At 57.1% G+C, this 15,184-nt stretch overlaps 1 protein-coding gene across 21 annotated transcripts in view; it reads right to left on the reverse strand.

The window, feature by feature from the left end:
• Positions 1 to 15,184, reverse strand: part of GRIN1 (glutamate ionotropic receptor NMDA type subunit 1) — a 39,635-nt gene that overhangs the window by 8,900 nt on the left and 15,551 nt on the right. For 16 of the 21 annotated variants that reach the window (XR_005628754.1, XM_039720101.1, XM_039720098.1 and 13 more), the window contains exons 4-19: positions 13,902 to 13,964; positions 13,027 to 13,127; positions 12,433 to 12,554; positions 11,832 to 12,006; positions 10,257 to 10,401; positions 10,080 to 10,163; positions 8,611 to 8,746; positions 7,627 to 7,754; positions 7,281 to 7,445; positions 6,917 to 7,035; positions 6,158 to 6,270; positions 5,514 to 5,662; positions 4,669 to 4,826; positions 4,137 to 4,298; positions 2,343 to 2,452; positions 1,202 to 1,347 (exon numbers count right to left, since the gene is read on the reverse strand). Coding sequence is in view for 20 of the 21 variants with exons in the window: in XM_039720101.1 (XP_039576035.1) it covers positions 1,202 to 1,347; positions 2,343 to 2,452; positions 4,137 to 4,298; positions 4,669 to 4,826; positions 5,514 to 5,662; positions 6,158 to 6,270; positions 6,917 to 7,035; positions 7,281 to 7,445; positions 7,627 to 7,754; positions 8,611 to 8,746; positions 10,080 to 10,163; positions 10,257 to 10,401; positions 11,832 to 12,006; positions 12,433 to 12,554; positions 13,027 to 13,127; positions 13,902 to 13,964 (2,076 nt within the window). In the remaining variant the exon portion in view is untranslated. The remainder of the gene's footprint in view (positions 1 to 1,201; positions 1,348 to 2,342; positions 2,453 to 4,136; positions 4,299 to 4,668; positions 4,827 to 5,513; positions 5,663 to 6,157; positions 6,271 to 6,916; positions 7,036 to 7,280; positions 7,446 to 7,626; positions 7,755 to 8,610; positions 8,747 to 10,079; positions 10,164 to 10,256; positions 10,402 to 11,831; positions 12,007 to 12,432; positions 12,555 to 13,026; positions 13,128 to 13,901; positions 13,965 to 15,184) is intronic. The other 5 variants (XM_039720107.1, XM_039720100.1, XM_039720096.1 and 2 more) reach the window with 1 other exon arrangement.

The raw sequence follows: 15,184 nt of genomic DNA on the forward strand, positions 1-15,184 counted from the left end.
CTGCTGCTTTTTGGAAGCAAAGGAAAAAAAAAAGGAAAAAAAGGAGAAAAAAAATTGAGAAATGGCTTTTCCGAGACTCTTTCCGGTGAACTGAACCCATCGAGCTCTCAGGATGCAGCAGCCCGGCCTCGTTCTCCCCTCGCTGCTCTCGGGCAGCCCCCCCGCAGCCCCAGCCAGCGCTGCTCCCCAGCCCCGCCGGGCTCCTCGCGGGCTCCCCGAGCCTCCTCCTCTCTCTTTGCCTTGCTGGCTCTGCTCTGAGCAGTGCCCTTTAGCCACCTAAAGGAGCTCCTGCTCTTTGAACGCCACTGTGCTTCCCCAAGGGAAAAACCAGCCCGGGCAACTCAGACAGAGCCTCCAGCTGCCCTACACTGGGGTCAGGGGCACTGTGGGGCTCAGCCCCAAAAGCAGCAGGGGAAGGGAATTGTGAGGCTGGTGGCCCACGGATGTGCCCATGGCTCAGTGTCACTGCCAGGCACCTCTGACCCTCCTGGGCTTCCCTGCCTGAGTGGCACAGAGATGTTCCAGGAGCAGGAGAAGCCTGGGAGAGAAACAGCCCCATAAAAGGAGACCAAGGAGGCTTGGCACTGACAGGGACCGGCACTGCTGGCTCCTGTGTGGGGAGATGTCCTTGTCTCCAAGGGACAAGAGCACGCACCACCTCTTTTTGGAGTTGGTCCTGGGTGTGGCAAGGGCTATCACACTGCTGCAGAGCAGGCAGGGAAGGGGAGGTGATGGAAACTATCCCTGGAGCATTCTTCCACCTGAGCACTGGGCAGGGATGGTCAGAGGCAGCAGGCTGACCTTCCCATCTGCTGGTGAGCATGGCTGGAGCTGGGCAGCAGGGCAGAACCTGCAAGGAGCCATGTTGGCACTGCCTGCTCAGCCAGGACAAGGTGTGGCTCTGGCACGTGGTCCCCAGCAGGGCAAAGTCCCAATTCTGAGCTCCACTGGGGGTGTTTGGGCCAGGCCTCTGCCCTGTTAGAGCTTTTCTGGGAGAGACAGCATCAGGCAGGGGCAGCTCCCGGGGAAAAGGCAGGGACATTCCCCTACAGCTTAACAGGCACCGAGTGAACCCAGCTGGAGCTACGGGGGATGGGGGACAGAGGGCCCCATGCTAATCCACAGCTCTGCATTCACTGATTTGGTGAAGGAATGGAAAACGCACCTGGTGGAGATTTGCTCTAAAAACGGTTTGTCCTACCTGCAGGTTTTTCCTCCACACATTAACGGCCGCAAACGCCAGCTGCATCTGCTTCCTCCGCGCGTCCTTATGCCTTTTGTAAGCTATCTCTATGAATATTAAAAATATCCCGGCAACAATACCTCCAGCCACCAGCATAAACACACCTGAAATAAGCAGGAAAGTTACAGGGGGCAGTGGAATTGCAACACGACCCCTCATTTCTTCTGCATCATGCTCAGCGATGGGAGCATCTGCCAACCCGGGGTCCCCCCGCCATCTCCCCGCAGTCCTGGAGGGCTGGAGGGGAACACAGCCTGGCACCTGAGGGGTGTCAGTGCCAGCTCTGGGGGGCACAGGGCACTGAGCTGCAGCGATGCTGGGGACAGGCAGGGCAAGCCCCAGAGCAGACCCCATCCCCAGGACCATGGGGCTATTTGCACTGGAACCCAGCTCATGAGGAAGCACAGCCATGCACAGAGCTCTGGGCTGTCCTTGGATGCCTGGAGCCCTTGGGGCTGATATTTCTGGAGCAGTGTCTGAGGAGATGGAGCAAAATACCCCTTTTCTCCATTGCCTGTAACTGGCCAGCAGTGCTGGTGAGGACGGGGTCCCATCCCACACCCCTCACCCCTCATCACTGCATTGTCTGGCTGTAGGACCAGCAGCACCACCTCAGTGCAAAGGGAGTGCCTGTCTCAGGCTTCTCACAGTCTTTGCAAGATGAAACCCCTCTATATCAATTATCCTTGTTCTGGCCCTGCCCAGGGCTCCTCAGGACTGGGGGGCTGCCCCTTGCCTCCAGCCCCCTCCTGCAGCAGGGATCTCTCTCGCCTCTGCCGAGGTGCTGTTCTCCTCTCTGCACTGGTGCCAGCTCTGATGGCACTGTGACAGCCACGGTTGGGCCAGGGCAGAGGGAGGGCAGCCATGCTCACACCACAGCCCCACTGGCAAGAAGGACACCCAGGGAAGGTGGGGGAAGCTTTATGGAACTGTTCTGAGCAAGGTGGGAATGGAGCCCACCTCAGCAGCCTCCCAGCACTAGGAATGCACAAACCCAGAAGCAGCAGAGATTTGGCCTGAAAGGAGAGCCCCGGGGAGGATGTCCTGAGCAAAAGCAGGCTACCCAGCGAAGGGGGAGAAAGAGGTTTGCAGAACAAACCTGCCATATTTTCAAAGGTGAGTGTTGCTGGGGCATTGCTACGGGAATCACACTCTTGATACCTCACCCAAGTCTTGTCCAAATCCTCCATGAAGCCGTTCTCATGGGACCTGGAAGCACAAGGAGACAGGACAGGGTAGTCACTGGGGACCAGCCACAGGCTGCTGGGGCACTTGCTCTTTGTGCCTCTCTGCCCTCCATCCCAGGGCTCTGTGCTTGCCTGCAGCCTCCTGGCACAGGAAGCAGGGATGTGCTGGTTGTGTGTGTATGCACACCTGTGCCCAGTGGCCTTTGCACAGAGTGTGTGTGGGCTGTCTGCAGGGGCTGCCAGCACTGCATGGGTGCATGCAGCACAGTGCAGTGCTGTGAGCAGGCACCCACAGCTCCCCACTGCCCCTGCAGCAGCTCTGGGGCAGTGCCTGCTGCCAAAAGAGCCACGTGCCAGCCATGGGGAAGGCGTGCTCCCAAGGAAGGATGGAGCTGTCAGTGCTCCAAGAGCTCTTGGAGAAGGCTGCAGGGAGTGGACATGAACCACATCTACCAGTTCCCTCCTGCACGCTTCCTCTGCCTGCCAGGGCCACTTGGAGCCCAGGCAATGATGGACCCCAGTCCTTTCTGGTGACCCCCAGCACCCTCTAGGTCAGGGCGCTGCTGCCTGGCAGCTCCTGCAGTGCACAGTGAGGGCTGGGACACCCCAGCAGCTCGGTGGCACAGCTCGGTGTCACAGCTCAGTGTCACATCTCAGTGTCACAGCTCGGTGTCACAGCTGGGAGGACACAAGCTGTGTCCTCACAGTACCTGCCTGAACAGCTCGTGGGGATGGAGTGGGCACAGAGCACACATCCCACCACAGGCTCCCTGCACTTTCTTCCCTCTTGTTCCTGGTACACCCTCACCACCTTCCTGGGCCATCTGTAGCCCTGGGCTTTCCCACCCTCTCCCAGGAGGATACTGAGGACTCCTGTGGCCTCTTCAGGCTTCTCAAATGGTGGTCTCAAATCCCATCTGTCCTGCTGCCACCCATCACCATGTTAAGATCATCCCACAGACAGGGTCCATGGGTCCCTGGGTCTTGCCCATCTTCCACATTCTGACCATTCTCCCTTAGGCCTTTCATCTCTGCATCTTGGGCAGGATCCTGGTGGCTCCTGACCCTGCCTCTCCTAAAACAAATCTCCCAGGACTCCCTCCCTTCACTTGCTCATTCCCTGCTGCCTGTTTCTCCATCATGACATTTCTCTGTCAGCAACAAGTGTGGCACTGCCAAAGTAATACCAGGAAATCCCTTTTCACCCATAATACCAGGCTGACTGTGACACCCCACACTGCAGGTTAGTGCTGGTGTAAAAGCCTTGGACTCAGACATATCCCTGTCTAACAGAAGTAGCCAGAGTTGAAAGAAAAAAGCCCTGCACGACCAAGCCAGGGCAGTGCAATGCTGTTGGACAGGCTGGGCCCTGAGGGAGGAGCGGGGCGATGGCAGCACCCACACCCTGCTCACACAGACCTGCACTGGACGGCCCCCTGCTCTCTGCCCGTGTTGCCTACACCCCTGGCTGGCCATGACGCTGCTCCCTGCCCTGCTCTGCCTCCCTCCAGCTCCCTGCTGCTTCCCCAGCCCTGCGAGCCGGACCTGAGGCTGTGGGTGCCCACCCCAGTCACTCAATGTCCCTTTGTCAGGACGCAAGGGCAGCCCCCAGCGCCCTTGTCCCTGCAGAGGTCTGGAGGGTGCCTGGCAGTGCCTGGCACGAGCAGCATTTGAGGCAAGCCCCACGCCAAGAGCCATGTACAGACTTGAGGATGGCCAGGGAGACGTTCTGCTTCCAGGGGCTGTCCTTGCGCATCCCAATCCCGAAGCCGGAGCGGAAGAAGAGCTCCCCCGTGGTCACCAGGTCACACTTCTGGGAGGCCTCGAACTCCAGCACCGCCGAGTCCCAGATGAAGGCGTGCAGCTTGCTGGACACAGAGGAGGACAGACGGGTCAGGCTGGGCAGCCCAGCTTGTCTGCAGCCCCCGTGGGAGCAGCGAGGGCGCTCCCAGCCCTGACTTAAACACTGAAGCCACCCAGCCTTGCACTGAAAGAAGAGGCCAGAAATGGCAGCCATGTCCAGGGCTCTCACTGTGCCACCCCCACGCAGACCTTGTGCTCCCCACCGAGACCTGGGATGGATCAGCACTGGGCAGATCCCATCCAGCCCCAGCTGGGAGGTCCCATCAGCCATGCCTTGGCTGCAGCTCCCCCCAGCTTTGCTCTGCTCGCTCTACCTGGCTGCAGCTCCCTGAGGCCCTTCCCAGCGTGGCCAGGCAAGGTGCTGGTCCTACTCACTTGTCCCTCACTGCCTGGATGGCTTCGGCAGCGCTCTCGTAGTTGTGCTTCTCCATGTGCCTGTACATGGTGCTCAGCTCCACCTGCCGTCGGAAGTAGATGTCCACAGAGCTCTGCTTCACTGTGGCGTAGATGAATTTATCCGAGGGGTTGCGCAGCTGAAAGGCAAGGGCGGGGCTCCAATGTTTTCTGTCCTGCACCAGCAAAACTTCCTCACCCCAAAGCTGTTTCCAATCTCCCATCTCCTTCAGGGCCTGTTCCCTACAGAAGACCTTGATCTCCTCAGAGGATGCCACAGGGCAGTGAATGCTCTGGGACCATGGTGCTGGGGCAGGGGTGCTATGGGACGGGGACAGGGTGGCCCTGAGGGTGCAGGAGGCTATGGATACTGTGGGCAGGGCACACAGCAGGGTGTGGGATGCTGTGGGTCTGTGCTGCTGCAGGGCACATTCCTGCATGCCTGGGCTGATGAGCTGTGCCCTTGCCAGAGCAGGAAATGGATTTGAGGCATGTGGGGAGTATTGACTGCACCGCAGGGACGATTTCATTAGTTATAACTCATCCATAATGAATTGCTTCCTCGGTGGTCAGAGGAGGCTCTCCAGGAACTGGCAGGCACTTTGACTGCAGACAGGCTATTTCTGGACAGGTTTTCCTGCTGATCCCTGCCCACGTCTGTCCATTCCCACCCAGGGCAAGGGCTCAGACTCATCAGCACCAGCCCAGGCAGAGCTCCCTGGGTCTGGGTCCCAGCACAGATCACAGCCATGGTGAATCAGGGCTCTGGGAACCACAAGCCATGATATATGCTGCAGGAAAGGGGAGAGCAAGCAAGGAGTCGTTACCCGGGGGTCGTTAATGCCTGTGATCCTCTCCTCAGGTCGGTCTAACACCAGGAAGGCTGCCAGGTTGGCAGTGTATGAAGCCACAATGATCATAGCAAAGCCAGCCCACACCATGCCAAGGATACGGGCAGAGAAACTCCGGGGAGCACCTGTAGGGAGAGAGGAGAGATCAGAGCAGCACCACGAGGGCTTGGCTTGGTTGCCAAAGTTGTGTTGATGCACATGAGCCCAATGGCAGCTGCAGATGTGCACCATCTATGTGCTCTGCCAGCAGCTGTGCAAGGACCCTCTGCACTGCCCAAACCAAAAAAACCTCCAGCTCCTTCCATGCACACAGGGCATGCTGTGTGCCACCCTGAGAGGGTGGGTAACCCTGGGCAGGGGATCCAGCCCAAGTTTCCCTGCCATGTTTCCCATCCTGTGCTGGGGCTGGCAGGAAGCCCTGACAGCTGCCACAAATGTGCAACACTCAGCACCACCAAAGCTCCTACCAGCCTGCTCCAGGAAAGGCTCAGGGAACGAGGTCCCACAGGGACCATGTGAGAGGGGGAGGCTGTGGAAGAGGGCAGGGGCTTCCCCCCAGCCTGCCCGGCTCAGAGCCTGGGCTGCAGGGCAGAGCAGTCCTGCTGTGAGCTGTGACTCACCTTCTCCAATGCCAGAGTTCAGCAGGACCCCCCAGGAGAACCACATGGCTGAGGAGAGAGTCAGGGCATCTTCCTCCTCCTCCTCACTGTTTACTTTGAACCGGCCAAATGGGCTGGAAAACAAAACGAAGAACCCTTCTCATTCCCATCACCCTGATTCCCAGGGCTCCCCACTGTGCCTTATGTGTCCTGGTGCAGCCCTGTGTCACCCATTCCTGTACTGTGCCTGGTCCCAGGCAGCTTTCCCTGTTCTGTCCCACTGCCTGGCACATCCCCCGTGCTGACCTGCAGCCCTGCCTGGCTCACACTGGTACTGGTCCCATCACAATCTCCAACCAGAAAGATCATCTGACCCTGGCCAGCTCAAGCCTCTCCCACTGCAGCACAGAGAGATCCCTGCAGATTGGCCATCAAAGCCTCAGGACACAGGGCTGAGGCAGGGACAGGTGCCCTCAGAGGAGCTGTCACAGGGCCGAGGAAGGCCAAGAGGAAATTCTCGGAGCCCAGAAGCTGACAGTCCCCTTGGTCAGGTATTTCTCCATCACCTGGTCTGACAGGTGTGTTCCCACATATCCATATCCCTTAGCTTAGGCAGCCAGAGGGGCCAGGAGCCTCAGCCCAGGGCTGGTGGGGCAGAGCAGGGGGTTAAGTCCCTGTGAGAGCCCCCAAAGGGCTTGCCCAAGCAAGGAACCCAGGGGACAGTTCCCAGGAGCACCTCCCTGTCCCCTCCAAATCCCAAGTGGCCCAAAGTACACTCACCTGAATCGGTCTAAGAGGTACAACATCACTGCCACCACATGCACAGACAGCCCCACCAGCAGCCAGAGCGTGCTCTGGAAGGGCTGCATGAATGAGTCCAGGGTGCTGCGGGGGATTTCCTGCACACAGGAGAGAGGGGAACAGCGCTGGCACCCCCCCTGCACCCTGCCTGCCTGGAGGGACCCACAGGGGCCCTGCCCTGTCCCAAGCTCCTGCTGCTCAGGAAGGGTCAGGTTGGTGCAGAAAAGAGCCTGCATTAAAACCAGCAGCCTGGAGCCTGGAATTTGCAGGGGCTGCACTAAGCACTGCAGTCTGGGGAACGGGAACCTCCCATGTTCTACAAAACCTCCCACCCAGACCATACCTTCTTCACGAGGATGGTGAGGCCCTGGTACTTGAAGGGCTTGGAGAACTCAATGTACTGAGCCCGCTCGTTGTTGATGGTGAGGGGAGCCACAATCATGTCAGCCTGGCCGCTCAGCAGCTCCCCCATCATCCCGTTCCACTCCTTCTTGTTGCTGTTGTTCACCTGCCAGGAAACCAAGGCTGGGTCAGACCCCTGCCCTGACACACATCCCCCACCAGCCAGGACCCTGCACTTTTTAGGAATCGTGCATTGCCCTTCCACCCCACCCTGCTCAGGAGAAGGGCGTGGGGGTGTTTCAACACACAATACAGGCAAAGGAAGATCACAGGCTGCCCAAACTCACCCGCTCTTGGGTACCAAATTTACCATCAGCCACCAGGTGGACCTCGTAGGTGAAGTTCATCACGCCTGCCAGGCGGATGAGCAGGTCGATGCAGAAGCCATAGCAGCACAGTGCCACGGTGGGACGGCCTGGGGGAGGGACAGCATGAGGGGGGACAGCCCCAGCCAGGGACCCCGCGCAGCACCCGTGCCTGTCCCCAGGGAGAGCAGCCACCCCACAGCTCTGGCTGCAGTGGGATGTGACCACGTTATCCTTCAGGGCCATCTGTCTGGCCACCCTCTCACACTGCTTCCAGCCCTGTGGCAGTGGGCAGGCTGGGGACAAAGGGGTCCCGTTCCTTTGCCATGTCCCAGGGAGGGGGGCTGAGAGGGGGTGCTGCCCACCCACTGCGGGCCAAGGAGAGGGCTCAGTGCATGTGCTGGAGGAGTCCTGACATGAGCCCAACAGGCTGAACACAGCCCAGGACACAACTCTGGGGGGACGTTGTGCACAGGAATGTGTGATGAGCCAAGGGGATGCCCTTCAGGTGGATTTGGGCAAGTCTGCTATTGCTGAGTAGCTCCCACCCCACACCAGGTGCTCACTCCTGATCCTGACACAGTTTCTGTGACAGTTTGAAACTGGTGCTGTGTCAGTGCAGCATGTGCTAACGTGCCTCAGGGTCCTTGCTGCTGCTGGAGATCAAGGCAGAGAGAACTGGAACATGTCAGGAGACAGAAATTCAGGATGCAATCCCTCAAAGCAGCCCTGGCACCCATCCAGAAGAGAGACAGTGGGCAAGAGTCTGTTGGGCTCAAACCCCTGGATCCCAGGGTCCAACTCGTGCACAGCACTGCTGCGAGGCTGAGCTGATGGAGGGCGTGTCTGAGGGCCAGCTGTGCTGTCATCTCTCTGTGCCTCATCCTCTGGGCCTCCTGTGTGACTGAGCACCCTCCCTGGAGCCTCTTTTTGGAATGGCAGTCCCCACCCCCCAGACTGTGTTACCTGGGATGGTCTCATTGGGTCCAGTGCAGAAGACCTTTTTGACAGGATCTCCATTGATGGTGAATTCCTCCCTGCACGTCCCATCTGCCTGAGTGGGCTTCACATACACAAAAGGCTCTTGGTGGATGGTCACAATCTGTGAGGTGAAGCACAAACACCCTCTGGTCTGTGTTTTCCTTCAGAGCTACATTCCCGTGGTGGGAGCTGGGCTGCCCTCCCCACACAAGCTGTGGTGCCCTCCCCAGCTGCCAGGACCTGGATTTGGCATGTGGAATCAAAGAATCAGAGAATCCTCTAGGCTGGAAAAGACCTTTAAGATCATGAAATCCAACTGTCAACACAGCACTGCCAAGAAGAACACCAAGAATATCTGCTTTCCCTGCACCCAAGGTGAGGAGTGTCCTCCTTCATGTGGCACTTCTCAGCCCAGCAGCAGGGCCTGGATTTGGCATGTGGAATCAGAGAATCCTCTAGGCTGGAAAAGACCTTTAAGATCATGAAATCCAACTGTCAACACAGCACTGCCAAGAAGAACACCAAGAATATCTGCTTTCCCTGCACCCAAGGTGAGGAGTGTCCTCTTTCATGTGGCACTTTCAGCTGAGCCTCAAAATCTGTTTCCCTAGCAGGAGACTGACGGGAGACACAGCCAGGACTAGTGCCTGGAAAGGGGTTCTAGGCAGTGCCCCAAGTTCATGCAGGTGTTTCAGTCCTGCCCTAGACTTTCAGTAAAGCAGTAATCACAACACACCCACAGCACCTCTGTGGGGACAAAGCTGCCAGTGGGAATGGGATTTCCCTTGCTGGACAAATGAGCTGTACAACAAATGAATGGTCAAACTGGTAAGATCAGCCTGGCCAGGGTCCAGTCACTAAAGTGGGATCCAGTCACTAAAGGGCCTGCTGAGTGACACTTAGAGGAAAAGCAAGAGAAGCAAAGCAAGTCTGGAGGGACCTTCTGCCAGTGTTACCTCCAGCTTCTGGCCACCAGCTCCTCAGGGATTTCCTGAGTTCAGCCTTGCAGCCACCAATCTGCCCACTCTCCACCAGAGGTTTTAATCTCCTTTTGAATCTTTCCCCCTGGTCTCTGCACTGTCTAACGGAGCTGAACCATGCCTTGGCCAAAGAAGCCCGTCCTTGTATTTCTTGCAAATCTCTGACAGGTGTCCTCTGGCTCCCATGAGAAATGGTGAGCACCTTGTTCCTCCACCTTTCTGTGCTGTTTTCTCTCATATCCCCTTCCCACCTGTCTCTTTCCAAACCCAAGGATGCCTGCTGCCCTATCTAGATTGACTCCAGCTGAACGTTGTGCCCTGAACACACTCCAGTATCTTCTCTATTTCTCTCCCATATCCTCTTCTGGCCTTGCAAATGCTGCTGCCAGCTGCATGGAGGTAAGAGGCAGATGAAGTCACTGCCTGGCATGCAGAGATCAGAGAAACTCTGCTCCTAATGCCATTTGCTCTTACCTTCAATTTGGTTGACATCTGGTAGCCTTGAGGTTTCTCAGTTTCCCCTCCTGGCCAGATGATCTTCCTGTCGTTGGTCAGGACCTGAGATGGATCCCAGAGGAGGCAGATGGACATGAGGCCAAGGTGGACACCCCAGTGCCAACCCCTCCCCACCCCAGCCAGGCCTGCACATACATTGCTGCCGTTGTAAATCCCAACTTGGACCAGTTTCCGGTTCTGCAGGTTCATGATGCTGTAGTTGGCAAACTTCCTGTCCCCGTCCTCGTTGAACTCCACCCGGCCAGTGACACCCTCTGAATATTTGGAGGACATCAACACCCTGGGGAGAGAAACACAGCTGGGACAACCTAGAACACCCACTGTGCTGTTGACATGCCTCACAAGGCATCAGAAAGGCAAATGCTTCCTCTCAGTTACCTGCCATAAGCTCACTACCTGTACAAGTCCAGCCAAGGCTACCCATGGTCTGTTCATAGATCTGTGGTCATCCCCATCCTCACTACCTGTACAAGTCCAGCCAAGGCTACCCATGGTCTGTTCATAGACCTGTGGTCATCCCCTCCTGGTGGATAGGATCAGTTGCCCAAATGTTCTCTGCCAAATCTGCTGCCATTGCCCCTTGTTCTCCACCAGATCAGTCCCATTTCCCTTTGGAATGATCCATCCTACAGCACCCAAGGACACTTTCCTCTGGGGTTCCTTGGGAGGTGTGCCCATTGCTACAGCTTTGGTACTGTGCCTGGCACCTGCCCATCCCAGCCTGGCTAGAGGCACACACAAACACCACCAAGGAGAGAACCAGCCCCCAAACCCTGGAAAGGTGATAGTAGAGACTCACAGGGATTGGCTGAGCCTTTTGTGACGAGCAGCTTTGACTCACTCACGCCAAAGACTGTCACTGCAGGGGATGCCAGAAATGCCTCTAAAACCATCTCCAGGCCTTGCAGGTCTCATGCTCAACAGAACCCAGGTCTGCAGGGAGTGGCTGCTGCACCAAGGCCCAGCCCCTGTGGCCCCAGCAGCTGCAGTGATGCAGGGATTGGGGTCTGGAAGCACATGCAGGACCTGCCAATCCCCCTGCCCTGGCAGCAGCATCCTGCAGGCACATGCTCCCATCTGTGACACTCCAGCCTCCATATCCACAGCACCAGGGTTTGCTACAGCCAAGGACAACCTGTCCCATGCATGGACAGCTCCTGCCACCAAGCCCTGCTTGCAGCACTGGACACATGCCACAGCCCTTGGAATGTTCAGCAGGAAACATGTCAGCAGCACTGAGGTAAAATGGGACAGAAATATCCCCCTACCCTGAATGGGCAGAACCCCCCTCTCTCCCACTTCCACCCATGGAATTAAACTCCAGACTGGAGGAGGCCATGGTCCCCAATCTTCTCTTCCTAGAGTCATTCCCTGCCCACACATCCCAGCTGTCTATGCACTGCCCAGGGTAGCATGGGTTAACATGGACTGAATTGGTGCCAGGCACCAGGATGATGTCTAAAGAGCCTGGAAAAACTGGGTGCCTGAGCCTGTGTCTGGGAGAGTTTTCTAGGAGAGACGTAGAGATGTAGCTCTCACATCCAAACCATGCAGGACAGTCCAGGCAGCCCTGTGCCACATGCTCCAAAGCTTTAGTGGCCCTAAACAAAGCCACCATGTCCTCCTGCACCTTTTCCACATGCTCCCACCTTTTCCAGCTCTTCCCCACCAGGTCCTCTGCTCCCTCCAGCACGACGCTTTCCCCAATACCTCTTAAAAAGGGGTCCTGTCTTCCAGATGTTGGTGTTGCCCACACAGCCCCGCGGTGGGTCTGTGATATTCTCCTTCTCAAACAAGTCGTGCACGGCCTGGGCCACCACGGCGACAGCGTCACTGATGTGGGCTGACTCGTTCTTGCCGTTGATGAGCTGCAAACCGATCACTCCTGCCGCGGCAGAAGGGGAGGCGGGTCAGCATCCCTGGGACCCCTGGCTGCTCCAGCATCACTCCCACGCCCAGCTCTTGGGACAGCGAGCACATGGCTACGGGGGGAGCATCCCTCGGATGCAGCGGGAAGGTGCCTGAGCTTCAGGCAGGAGCAGGCAGAGGCAGCGGGGCCGGGCTGGCACCCTGACACCCCAGGCCCTGCCCTGCCCGAGCCTTCCCGGTGACAGGCACGGATTCGGGGCGCGGCAGCCCCAGGGTGGCCAAGGCCGGGTCCCCAGGCAGGCGGAGGGGACGGAGGGCGGAGTGCGGGGCCAGCACGGCTCCCCCAGCTCCAGGGGTCCCGGGGAGGGCAGGGCCGCTCATCCCGGCTGCCCCGGGCTCCTCCGAGCCCCCTGCAGCGGCACGGCGCTCGGGAGGTGCCTACCGTCCGGGGCGTAGCGCAGGGCATTGCCCGAGATCTCCCGCTCGCCCACCAGCCACACGTAGCCCGAGCCCGTCATGTTGAGCATGGCTGCTGATCGGTACACCGTGGCCGCGTCATCCTCGCTGCAACGACACGAAGGGAACGGCGATGGGGCTCCAGCTGCGGGGCGGCCAGGCCGGGGGTGCGGCAGTGCCGGGGAACACGCCGCCCCCGGTGACTCTGACTACCGGTAAGAATAAACCCTCCATGCAATGGGACCCTTCTCTCAGCTTCGCCCGATGCCGCAGCTCCCGGCGCTGCTGGGCACCGGCACGTCTGCCCAGCGGGCTGCGGGCCCGGGGCCATCAGGCTGCCCTCGGTCCCGCTGGGCCAGCGCGCTCCATCGGCGAGCAGGCTGCCTCTGCAGCGCGGCCAGGCGGGCAGGGGACTGGCACCGCCCGGCCAGCAGCGCCCGGGCACGCTCCGGCTGCCGGGACAGGGGCTGCCGGGGGCTCCCCCAGGCTGCCAAACCCCAAATCCACACTGACTCCAGCGCCGGGCAGCGTGGGAGAGAGGAGATCGGAGCAGGGAGGGGAAGGGGCGGCACGGCCTCACCTGGCGGAGAGGATGATGACCCTGGCCTCCAGCTCCTTCGCCTCCAGCAGCAGCGCTGTCACATTTTTGGTCCCAGGGTCAAACTGAAGCACTTTCTCAGCCTGTGATGAGTGTGAGCAAAGCTGGTTAGTGAGTGAGCCCCAGGGCTGGTGGTGAGAGCCATGCTATCTAGAAAAGGGTCAAGAGAATTCATTAAACTGCACAAAAGTCCGCTAAATAAGATTGGTTATAGTTATTTTTTTTCTTTTTCTTTCCTTTCTTTCTTTTCTTTCTTTCCTTCCTTCCTTCCTTTCTCTTTTAAGATTTTGGCTTTTTGGTTGTTTTTATTAATTTTTTTTTTGCACTGTGCATGCAAACTGAAGTCAATCAAGACCCAAAAAGAGGCGTGCATTGTACAGGAAAGAGAAAAAGGCTTTGAAATGCAATTGAAAACTCAAACGAGTGTTGTTTTTCAAAAACATGGGAAATGAAAAAAACATATTGCACAGGGTTAACCTTTGGGAATCAAAGTGAGCAACTTACACCAAGGAACTGTTTCCTTTAGGGAGGAAAGGGGTTGGTTCAACTTTTCAAAAAAAAAAAAAAAAAGAACTTGCAAGTTAATTACTGGTTCACATGCATGTTTCAAAAAGAAATCCTTCCAGGGTCAGCTGGCTACGTTTCCATTCTCAAGTCCAAACCAAACTATCTCAACATAAAAACGTGCTACCAAGGAACATAGTCATGGATATTTTTTTTCTTTCTTTTCTTTTCTTTTTTTTTCTCTTTCTCTTTTTTTTTCTTTTTTTTTTAATTTTTAATTTTTCTGTTGGCTGTGGCTATTTTTCATTTGCTAGTTAGGTTGGTGGGCGGCGTGCATTTCCATGCATATATACCTTGGGTCCTCGCTTGTTGTCATAGGAAAGTTGGTCGAGGTTTTCATAGTTCCTTTTTTTACTCTGATGAATAATGTGCACAGAGAAAATATGTAGACACAGAAGAATATTATAAACAGTTGAAAATGACGTGTAGTAAAGCAATCCAACATCCACCTCCTCCTCCACTGTTTGCTAAAGGGTCTCTATAACGCTGGAGCTCGCAAAAACCACTATCAGGAGAGATTGTGCCTCAGCTCTCACGGGAGCGTCACGGAGCAATCTGAGAGCAAAGCCTGAGTGGCACAGCTGGTGCGATGCAGTTGCATTTTCCCTTGAGGGACTGGGGGATTCTTCAGCAAGGAATTTTTATCTTAAGCTCGGAAACAATCTAAGGGCCTAAGTGGTGGGGTTTCCATGGAATTACTGTGGAAGTAAAGGACAAAATGTTGTGTACGGAAAGTGCTGGATAAAGGCAAACTGTTACAGTTAAGAGTATTAGCATTACTAGCATCACTATCAGCATTACAGTCCTGTCCACCCTCAGAGAGTCCACACAAAGTGAGGTGTCTCAGCTGAACCTCTCACCCCCTGAAAGGAGGGAGCAGCTTCCTGAGCTCTGTTGACATCCAAAAGAAAAAGATAAAGTTCTCTAGGTCCCATGTTGGCTCAAAGCGTGGCGATATGAAGCAATGGTGAACATGGGATGGCATTGCAGCTTTTACCTGGTCCCTGGGTAAAAGGGCACTGTCTGAGCCTGGGGCACCTCATGGCTCTGCAGCACACGGGTGGCCCTGGGAGGTGCAGCTGCCTGAGCCCAGGGCCCCCTAAGCTGGCCCTGAGCGTGGCTAGTGGGGCTCACTGCTTGGGGGTCTCCATGTTGCTGCCTGGAGCATGCCAGCAGGGCTTGGGGCTGACCCCAGAGAGACTGGGCTGGAGCACAGATCCTGCTCCTCCCTGCTCTGCTGCCCCAGCCACTGGTGCTGCCTGGCCCCAGAGGAGCCCAGGGCAGGGCAGCCACTGCTGGAGGTTTCCTCTCGGGCAGGCAGCGTGCTGAGGGCCCACAGCCTCTGCTCAGAGCCCTGACCCTGCAGCAGGCTGCACAGAGCCCGGGACCTCTCGGGAGCAGCCCCTGTGGCCAGGCCAGTCACAGCAATCTGATGGTGCCCGCAGGAGAGGGCTTGGCAGGTTTTGGTGGGACATAGTGTGACATCTTTTCCTTGACCCCACCCCAGCTGAGTGTCCCTGGTCTGTGTACATGGGGTGTGGGACACAGCTCTATACTGTCTTGTCCATTTTTCCAG

Source organism: Passer montanus, unplaced genomic scaffold (assembly GCF_014805655.1).
Source record: "Passer montanus isolate IOZ18808 unplaced genomic scaffold, ASM1480565v1 scaffold43, whole genome shotgun sequence".
In the NCBI taxonomy this organism is placed as follows: Eukaryota; Metazoa; Chordata; class Aves; order Passeriformes; family Passeridae; genus Passer; species Passer montanus.